The sequence below is a fragment of the Papaver somniferum genome, unplaced genomic scaffold, assembly GCF_003573695.1.
Source record: "Papaver somniferum cultivar HN1 unplaced genomic scaffold, ASM357369v1 unplaced-scaffold_21, whole genome shotgun sequence".
NCBI classification, from domain to species: domain Eukaryota; kingdom Viridiplantae; phylum Streptophyta; class Magnoliopsida; order Ranunculales; family Papaveraceae; genus Papaver; species Papaver somniferum.
The window spans coordinates 16,018,086-16,029,118 of NW_020631041.1; the positions used below are offsets into that span (position 1 = coordinate 16,018,086).

At 42.1% G+C, this 11,033-nt stretch overlaps 1 protein-coding gene across 1 annotated transcript; it reads left to right on the forward strand.

Moving 5' to 3' along the window:
- Positions 1-2,116: 2,116 nt before the first annotated feature.
- Positions 2,117-2,878, forward strand: LOC113339679 (non-classical arabinogalactan protein 31-like). The gene is made up of 2 exons (XM_026584913.1): positions 2,117-2,450; positions 2,553-2,878. Exons 1-2 carry the CDS (start codon positions 2,117-2,119, stop codon positions 2,876-2,878), a joined length of 660 nt encoding a protein of 219 aa, XP_026440698.1.
- Positions 2,879-11,033: the final 8,155 nt, after the last annotated feature.

The window sequence follows — 11,033 nt, forward strand, 5'->3', positions numbered from 1 at the left end:
GAGTACTTGACAATAGTAATGCACTCGCTTTCATCACTAACTTGCATACATTGTGCAAGATTTGATCAGGCCTTGTACCAATGAATAGGCCAACAGCTATTAGATTATTCGATGCTCTTCCATCATCCTTGAGCTGGGTAACTCAATTACTCGGATATGCATCAATGCAACATCGTATGCCAGATTTTCCATTTGGTCCTATCTTTCCTTAGCTGTGAAGCTTCATTTTATCGGCTAATGCGCTTCATTGCTGGGCAAATGCTAGGGTATGTAACACTTAGCAATATCAGGTGCCACTTCGTCCTCATCCTCACTAGTAAATATCGTTTGTCTAAATAAATATATTCATATGGTCATTTAGCATATTTTTTGCCTGGCCTGGTTGGGATATACCCAAATTAATTGGGGTATGCCAAATGAGATAAATAAAGTCATTTTGAAGTAAAACACAAACAGCCTTATCCACATATTTACAAAAATGGATAATCTACCCTTGATTAATTAACACTAATAAATGTGATTAGGATAATTAATTTAATTAGTTAATTAGTTGATTAAAATTTTGAAATTATGTTTTATTTTAGATTGAACTCATGGATGTGGGTAGATTTTTTTTTTTTTTTAAGAATTCTACTTGTAACGGAAATGAAATCCTACTACCCAAACACTTATAAATATGGGATTGTAGAGCCGCTGGGCGATTTTATACTCAAAATTATAGAAGGAATCAACATTTTCAGTTCTGAAAGTATGAAAAGTCGGCAAGGTCTACGGATGAAGAACATGCCTATTATATCCTGCCGGCAAGGTCTGCGGATGAAGAACATGCCGACAACTTATTGCCGGCAAGGTCGATAAAAAAATACCCTGCCGACTATAGGGTTTTTGACATACATAGAAGGTGTTACAAATGAATGATTAGTCGTCAAGGTATTAATTTCATAACCTGCCGACTAAAATATAGTCGGCAAGGTATAGAGATGGATATCTTGCCGACCCTGTAACTGCTAATTTCAGAGATGAAAAGTCGGCATGGTATTCAACCTTATACCCTGCCGACTATATTTTAGTCGGCAAGGTCGACAAAAAATACCTTGCCGACTTTTGGTTCGTTTTGATTCTTCGGTTTCTTTTTTTTTTTTTGATTTCACATGTATAGTTAGAGTGTAGAAGAAAGGTTTTGATTTTTTTTTTTTAATATCTTTTGGTCGGCATGGTTTTTTAGTATGACAATTTGGTTTTTTAACACCTTTTAGACGCCCCTTAACACACTAGTTTGGATAGGAATAATCTGGATATACCCCAATTAATCTGGGTATACCCCAATCTCGCCAGGATTTTTTGGTGGAGAAATTTGAGATGGTTTTTAGCCTAAATTGATTCACTTTTTTTTGTTAAATGTGGTGTCTGTGTTATAACCTGAATCATCCATGAGGCTCTCTCTGGTCTCCGCAAACACCGTGACTTCCATGCACGCATTGTGTTCAAAATCTATAAAATCGGCATCAACTCAATTTAGATCCACCGACGCACAAGATCGAGTAATCGTACCTTATATATTTTTTAACATAGTGATTACTTCATGATCTTCTTTATCGGGTTTCCTCTTCACTTAAAACAGTTTGCTAGATCAATGTTAGACAAGAAAAAAGATAAGCATCATTATTATTAAAATGGAAATGTTAGTATTAATGAAAATCATAAAGATCAACTCTTTCCGCTATTTCTTTCCTTAAATGTATGTACCTTTGGTTTTGATTCAAAGTTTCTAACATTGTTTCTGAGTTTTTGTAATTACCTATGCACTGACTTATTCATAAATTGAATCTGATACAGCTGCTTACATGCATCACGCTGACAAGTATTTCTAATCATAACTAATCCAGTCTAGCTAGATGCGGCAAATTCTGCAAAAAAAATTATTAATAATACAAAAATATTAAACAGATCGTCCAACTAAAAACTCTAAGACCGCCCTTACAAAACCTGTCCAAAGAACTACCATCTATAAATCATTAACACGGGCTTACTCGTTTCAACATCTCGTTGTCTCTTTCTTTCAAGTCAGTTTAATTACATTTCAGAGTGTAGAGGAAGGTAACTTAAGAACTAGGAAATGGCTTTGTCTAAGGTTCTAGTTGCATTGGTGGTTTTGATTTCACTTAGTACTAATGTTAGCGCACATCTTGTACCAAAACCTGCACCAGTTTCTGTCGCCCCTGCATCTCCTCCCGTTTACTCCCCAGCACCCTCTCCCGTTTATTCTCCAGCACCTTCTCCTGTTTATGCTCCAGTTCCTTCACCAGTTGCTGCCCCACCACCAACTCCGGTCGCATCTCCACCCAAGTACGTCCCAGAAAAAAGGCTTATTGCCGTGCAAGGTGTTGTTTACTGCAAGTCATGCAAGTACAGTGCGTACAATACCCTTATGGGAGCTACAGCACTCCCTGGTTAGTTCACTACTTCTACTTCTTATAATTTTGACTTTCGTGACTCCAAATTTGTTGAAGTTAAATTGCTTTCTGTTTGTGGATTTGTCTGTTCATATGCAGGTGCTATGGTGAAGATGGTATGTGTGACTTCGACCAAGAAGAAAAACAAACCAGTAGTGTTGACTGCTGTTACAGACAAGAACGGTTATTTCTTTATCCCACCATCAAAGAAGGTTAGCCATTTAGGTGCTCAAAAGAGGTGCAAAGTCTTCCTATATTCTGCACCAAAGAAGTCAAAATCCATGACTCCAACAAACCTGAACTCTGGTTTAACGGGCGCTTACTTGAAGCGTGTCAAGCCATCTAAACCTCTTCCTTTTGCTCTTTTCACTGTGGGTCCTTTTGCTTTTGCACCACCCCCATGCAAAAAATCCACAACCTTTTAACTTGAAAACAAGTCTCTAATGGGGTTCTATGATTCGATGAGTTTAGTTATGAAATTTCTTTTTGTGTTTCTGTAATCCGCACCAGTCTACGTCATAGATTCTACGTTATGCATGGTTATTGATGCGGCAGCGAAGTGATTTCGAGTTGCTCTCTTGGCTGATATATATAAATCAGTCCATCAAATAATGAATGAAATTTTTATGCTTAAGCTTATTTTTCCATGGATCTTCTTGTTTTTTAAACTTAAAGCTATTTAGAACCACTTATGATCCGAGTTTCTGTTCATCAAAATAAGGAAGAAAAAAAAACACAGAAAAATTTAATATGTAGTAACAGTTGTTTCTTGTGGTGTGGTTGGTTTGGTATGATAATGGGAGTGGATCCACATCTAGACTAGATTTCATACTTAAAAAGGAATGATTTTCTCATTTTCTGTAAGTTGGGGCATATGGTCCAATTTGTGGAGCATGTGATTGTTGGTAGGATGGTCAAGGACTAAATTAGGAAATCTAGTTGGTTTGGGAAACCAATTCATAGTGTCCTAAGTATAGCAACTTAAGAGGTTTGTCTCTTAGAGTTAAGTTAGGAAATCCTATACTTGTAGGAAAGTAATCCTTATTAAGGAATGTGTCCAACCCTATTGATATGTATAAATAGCCATAGAGAGAACTAGAGAAAATACACCAGAACTAAGTAAGAGTTCTCTTCTTCTCGTCTAAGTAAGAGTTCTCTTCTTCTCGTCTATGGCTTTGTATATAAAATTGCTTATTCCTTCCCGAGGATTCAACCTCGTTAAATACTTGTTCTTCTTGTGTGTGTGATTGTGTTCTTGGTGATATTGAGATACCTCGTAGTAGTGTTGTTTGTACCTAGAAATATTTTCAGACACTAAACACGATGATTTTGAAGATGATGATCAGATCTAGGGTTTCACACAAAACATGAATAGAATAAGAGACACGAATTTTACGTGGTTCGGCAAGTGTTGCCTACATCCACGGACGAATCCCCGTAGGGAGAGATATTTTATTGATGTTAGGGTTACAATGGATTTCTGATCCCCTTTAAGGTTTGCCGGTCTCCTTTTCTCTATCAGGGCGTATCCCTATTTATACAGTTGAATATCTAGGTTAAACCCTAATTTCGAGATAACTTCATATGGAAGTAACTTGATCAGCAAGTCATCCAGAAACTTCCAGAATCTTCTTCTAGGATTTTTGCACTGGGTCGGTGGAAACGGGCCAAATTGACTTGGGCTTGCGGATTTGACCAAGACCTTGACTTTGACTGGATGGGTTGACTTTCGCTGTTGACTGCGATTATCGAGCTTTGACTGGAAGACTGCCTTGACTCGAGACATTGTTGGAGACTGGATGGAGGCTGGCTGGCAGCACGACTGGCAACTTGGCTAGAAACTGGCTAGCAGTACGACTGGCAACTTGGCTGGAAACTGGTTGGCATCACCATCGGCAACATGGGCGGAAACTGCATAGATGGAAACAGCACGACAGCACCATCGGCAGCATGGGTGGGAACAGCACTGCAGCACCATCGGTTCGTCAGTTGACCGATGGTTGACTTTGGTCGTTGACCGATGGTTGACTTTGGTCGTTGACCGATCATTGACTTTGATCGTTGACCGGTCATTGACTTGACCATTAACCATTCGTTGACTTGACCATTGACCAGTAGCTGATTCGGCATCCTGCTTACTGAGTTGGTTGACTGAATGGCAGACTTGAATGAGGGACAAATGGTGGTTCCAATAGCAATCTGGCCCAATATTGTGGCATTTTTACTCATGGTACAAAATCGCCCCCTCTTAACTTCCAACTTATTGAGGGGTTAAGAAGTTCTGTTTCTCTTGGTCAATGACAATATTCTCCCCCCCCCCCCCCCCCAAGTGTGAAATTGAAGTGTAATGCAGGTTGCCTCCGTTGATAGTAGAGATCACGACCAAGACGCCCCCAAGTGAGGCTTTTGTTATTGCAGAATCGAATGACAGCAAATGAGCACGAACTATCATTGTAGACAAAAACTGAACTGAAGGCCAAACTGGTCTGCAACTGAAGTATGATACTGGTGTGATACTGGAGCGTAATAGTTGCACGAAACTTGAGCTCAATGAATATGGGCGAGAGATGACCTAAACAATTACCGGTGAAACTAAATTGCAGTGATTGATGTGAAATAATTATACTGTTGAAAGTGCGACTGTGGATGCGAAACTGAACTGCAACAGTAGAATTAGACTGGTAAAATTTATTGGAAAAGACGAGCTTTTTTGAAGTCACTGGCTGGAATTTGTGTTGGCTGTTGTTGTAAGCGAGACTTGAATTTGCGAACTGATAGTTATTTTCGACCAAACTGGGTTGTGGCAGCTGTTGGTACTAAATTGTTGTCAATGAGAGGCTGAACTGCGGCAATTGTAAGCGAAAAGGCGACAACCATTGGTGATATCCTTCAATAGTTTGGATGGTAACAGACTTTTGGTGCCGCTGGACCTCCGTCGATCTGGGATGTGCTACTGGATCTGACATCGATCTTTATATGTCGTCAGGATAACAACAGTGACTTAAAATGAAATGCACAATTGCATCGGGACTGGAACAGAATGACCGAAGTAAACTGGACTGCGACAGCCATATAAACTTCTCTTCAGTAGTAATGATAAAAACTGGATTGCAACAACTTCGGGAAAAGATGGTGTGCAGTGGTTGCGATCGGCTTGTCTGCAGTAGCTTTGATCGGCTGAACTGCAGAAAATTCGAGTGAAGTTGCATTGCGGCAGCTTCGATCAGCTGGACTACAGGAGCGACGAGCAAAGCTGCACTGCAACAGCTACGAACAGAGATGGACAGCAGCAGCTTCGATCAGCTAGACTGAAGGAGCTACGAACAGAGATGCACTGCAGCAGCTGTGATCAGCTGGACTGCAGCAGCGATGAACAAAGATGGACTGCAGCTGCTGCGATCAGCTAGACTGTAGGAAACACGAACATAGATGCACTCCAACAGCTTCGATAAGCTGGACTACAACAGAGACGAACAGAGCTGGATAGCAGCAGCTTCGATCAGCTGGACTACAGGATCTACGAACAGAGATGCACTGCAGCAGCTGCGATCAACTGGACTAAAGCAGCTGCGAGCAGATATGGACTGCATCATCTTCGATCAGCTGGACTGCCGCAGCGACAAACTGAGCTGCACTGCAGCAGCGACGAACAAATCTGGACTGCAGCTGCTTCGATCAATCCTGGGTGCAACAGTTACAAATATATCCAGACTGCATCAGCTGCGTCTAACTGAGTACAGAATTGATGAGCAAAACTGGATTGCATCAGTTGCGTCCAACTGAGTGCAGCAGTTGCTTAGGAACTGGACTACAGCAGTTCGATCAACTTAACTATAGCAGTTTTTAACATTACTGTTTATAATAATTGCGTCAAAATATTAGGGTGTATACTCGCCCCCTCTTAATCCTGTAACTCATTGGAGGATTAAGAAGTTCGGGCTACCTTTTGTTACTATTTCCAACAGCTAAATTCGCATTGCATCTAGGTGCTACGTAACTAGCCCCCAAGCGTGTGGATTGTTACGCAGCTCGCCCCAAAAAGTGTTAGTTTAGACCATGAGGTGTTACATATCTCTCCCCCAACTGATGGTCATCCACGTTGAAGTGATATGCAACTCGCCCCCAATAGATAGTCATTTTCATGCTGCTCAATGCTCGCACAAGGGTGCACTTCCTTGTTGCATCTTGCTCGCGCATGGAATGAAATTGAAGGTGTATGCTATCTGCAATTCGCGCAGGGGGCCAATCCCACTATTCCAGATGCGCGCAGAATTGAGATGTGTGCATCTACACATGACTTGGCATGCGAAAACGCTCGCCACACTGTAGCTATCCTATTGAACAAAATTATGCATGATCATATGAAATGATGCGAAAATATTTCGTACCTTATGAGAAGTACTATTGCGACTGTGTATGTGATGCTTAGGACGTCCACTGGCCATGTTGATGTTTACCAGCGGCGATGATTGTCGAAGTACATTTTGGAAAAAATGTTTCAGGCAACAACTCCTCCAAACTGGAAAATGAAACGAGTTGCTGGAGATCGATCTTGCTGCCGACGAACTTTCGAGCCAAAAATCACAACGAGCTGTAACCTCAAGGATGTTGTAGATAAAAATTTAACATAATAGTTTCCACGAACTTTGGATGTGACTAAGTTGCGGACCATAGTCGACACAACAGTTCGCACGAACTTTGGAAACATGACTTGGAGATGATATGGTGTTTTCTCTTTATGATGGTTGATGGTTGTTTTTGATGTAGCCGCACCATGCCTCAAATTAAAATTTTCAAATAATTTTTGCCTCCATATTGGTGGGAATTGACAGACAAACGCGACGAACAGAAAATCGGCGGGTCCATCAACTTGATTGCGAATGTGATGTTGATGGCTGGGAAAACTGCTGAAGTGACGAATGTCTTTCCGATGATTTACAGTGACTGGGTAGAATTATCCGTAGGTAAATTTGAATGGCCTGGGCCGAAATTCTGCAGAAATTGTGTAGTTTGATGGAAAAATCCAAAAGCTAATGGTTCGGTTGAGGCAGTTATGTCGTGCAGGTTCGTATAAGATGCATGCGACTTGGTTGAAAGAACAGTGTGTTTGTCGACGTCGGCTTGATGTAACGGCTTAGCTTCTTTTAATGACTTTTGGACGGCCGCTGGTAAAGTCTGTTGGCCTTGATGACTACCGACGCCGAAGATGACTTGGAAGTCACGCTGATGTCATAACGTTGTTTGAGGTTATGTGAGATACGACGTCATGATGTGAGCGAGAGGTGGTATCATGCTCGAACTCCTTTTCTCTGAAGTAGTGGCTATGTCCGGTGTAGTTGGCTTAGTGTCTCGGTTTCGTGATGACGAGTTATGGTTTGCGTCATGGATTGACATAGCAACTAGACTTGTATAAGGGATTGAGTGCACCAGTTGAACCAAAACTGGATTGCAGGTAGTTGTTGTGGAGTTAGACTACAACAGCTGTGATCAGCTAGAATGTAACAGTTATGAGTAAAACTGAGCTGCAACAGTTGCGGTCAGCTGGACTGTAGCAGTTATGCGAAAAAGAACTGCAACAGTTCGATTAACTGGACTGCAGCTGATGCTGAGAAACTGGCCTACAGCAGTTTGATCAACTGGACTGTAACAGTTATGTAGAAAACGACTGCAGCAGTTCGATCAACTGGAATGCAGCTGACGCTGAGAAACTGGACTACAGCAGTTCGATCAACTGGACTGTAGCAGTTATGCGGAAAAGCACTGCAGCAATTCGATCAACTGGACTGCAGCAGGTGTACGGACCACCGAACATGAGTGTACTGAGGATTCATATCGACACAATAAATTATTTTGAGGATGACTTCATTCGATGATTAAATGCGTCCTTTTCCAATGTGGCTACTCTAAACTCAAAAATAATTTTTCTCCGGATGTTTAAATTCTTCCCCATGATGTTGTAAATTGACATACTATCTCAACGGGCCGAAAATCACTCAATCTGGATGCACGACGAAGAAATTATCGAAGAAACAAAATTACATGTGGAGTAAGCTGGGTGGATAGATTGCTGACGGGGCAGGAGTGGCGCGATTTCTACTGACATGAAACATCACATGGTATAAAATTGCTAAAGTGACAACTGATATGGTTGGGTGCAAGCTGACTTGGTATCCGGTTGACAATGTGGCATTAACATGTTGATGACGTGATCCACTTTTTAACGGTTTGGATCGGTAAGCACCTTGCTCCAAAAATGTTTATGATGTTTTTGTTCCAAAAATATTATTCTCCAAATGTAGAAATTTTACCTTCATGATGTAGGATATTGAAATACGATCGCAACGAGCCAAAAATCATCCAATTCGGACGTCGTATGAAGGAGATATCAAAGAAACAAGATCGATGACCAAGCCCAAAAATGAGTGTATTTGGATAAGCCCACGAAGTGCGGAGGAAATATCCACATGCCAAACAATCAGGGATGAAACATCCAGCAGCGTTGGCTCGGCTCGGCTTGAGAGTTGGCTCGACTGGCCGACTTGGCTTAGCTTGGCTGGGTGGAGATATCCTTCAGTTCAACCATGTGGGGTGAAAAAAATCCAGGAAGTATTCTAATTCAATGCAACACGAAGTAATGGAAATGAACGCAATCTGACGTTGTTGCTACTGTTGTCGGGAATGTTAACTGTGACGATGTCTTGACGGCGTTAACGCCGACTGACGACGTTATAACTCAACTAACGATATTATGTCATGATGACTACATGCTGTTGTCATCGTACTCTGAACTGCTGACTGTGCCCTTCTGTTGACGTGGCACACTCTGGTTGGTCGACGTTACTGATGACGTGGCAGCCCGCCGACGACGTGTTGACGTGGCCTTTAACTGATGACGTGGCCGTTAATGGATGGCAAGATTTTGCTTACGTGGCATGTTGCCGCAGCATACCACTGTTGACGTGGCAGATTATGACGTGGCAGCTGCTGACTGGACCATTTTGCTGACGTGTCACAGCTGACCGGACCATGCCGCCGGGATTGACCGTCGGGCATGGCCGTCGTGCTTTACTGTTTAAAACTTTTCGCAACGCTTTTCTGAACTGTTGTCTTTAGTTTTGAAATCTCTGCAGCAGTTACTAGAACTGTTATCTTTTCTACGAACCTTTTACCACAGTTTTCTGTGTGTGGTCTTTTCTCCTTAAACTTTCAGCAACAATTTTCTTGGACTGTTGTCGTTTCTCACAAACTTTTCTGCAGCAATTTTGTTACACCTTTTGTGATCTTCTCTGGCACTTTTTTCGATGCTTTTCTGGACGGCTTACCTAGGGTTTTTGCCTCCCGTGTCTATCATACGTGCGGCTCTGCAGGTAGCTAATGGAAGAAGTTAGAGATTTATAACTTGGCAAGCCTGTAAGCATGGTGGTGGTGACTTCGACAAACTTCGAACTCGAACATGTTGTCGCTACTTTATCTGTGAATCGATTTTAAACTCTGGACATGTACATGTTGGGGATCGAACATCCTGGCAACAGTTTTCCTGATGCCTTCTCTCCATCTTTTGTTGTGAACCGAACGTCCTAGCATCAGTTTCATCGAATTTGGTATTGATGCAGTTTCGGTGGCTTCCGAAGGAAATAGTTTTAACAAACCTCAAACTTCGAAATTGGACTGCAGCAGTTTCGATCAACTGGACTGCAGTAACCGTGATTATCTGGTATGCAGCAGCTGCGATCAGCTGGACTGCAGCAGTTGCGATTAAACTGGGCTGCAGCAGTTTCGATCAACTGGACTGCAGCGAGGGTTTCTAATGGCGTTCAAACTGCTTTCTCATGAACACGATTTTGAAGCTTTCTGTAATACTTTTCTCAACGGGAAAACACGATTCTTTTTCTCGTAATCCCCTTAGTCGGCGCCAATGTTTGTACCTAGAAATATTTTCAGGCACTAAACACGATGATTTTGAAGATGATGATCAGATCTAGGGTTTCACACAAAACATGAACAGAATAAGAGACACGAATTTTACGTAGTTCGGCAAGTGTTGCCTACATCCACGAACGAATCCCCGTAGGGAGAGATATTTTATTGATGTTAGGGTTACAATGGATTTCTGATCCCCTTTAGGGTTTGCCGGTCTCCTTTTCTCTATCAGGGCGTATCCCTATTTATACAGTTGAATATCTAGGTTAAACCCTAATTTCGAGATAACTTCATATGGAAGTAACTTGGTCAGCAAGTCATCCAGAAACTTCCAGAATCTTCTTCCAGGGTTTTTGCACTGGGTCGGTGGAAAGAGGACAAATTGACTTGGGCTTGCGGATTTGACCAACGACCTTGACTTTGACTGGATGGGTTGACTTTCGCCGTTGACTGCGATTATCGATCTTTGACTGGAAGACTGCCTTGACTCGAGACTTTGTTGGAGACTGGATGGAGGCTGGCTGGCAGCACGACTAGAAACTGGATGGCAGTGCGACTGGCAACTTGGCTGGAAACTGGTTGACATCACCATCGGCAACATGGGCCGAAACTGCATAGATGGAAACAGCACGACAACACCATCGGCAGCATGGGTGGGAA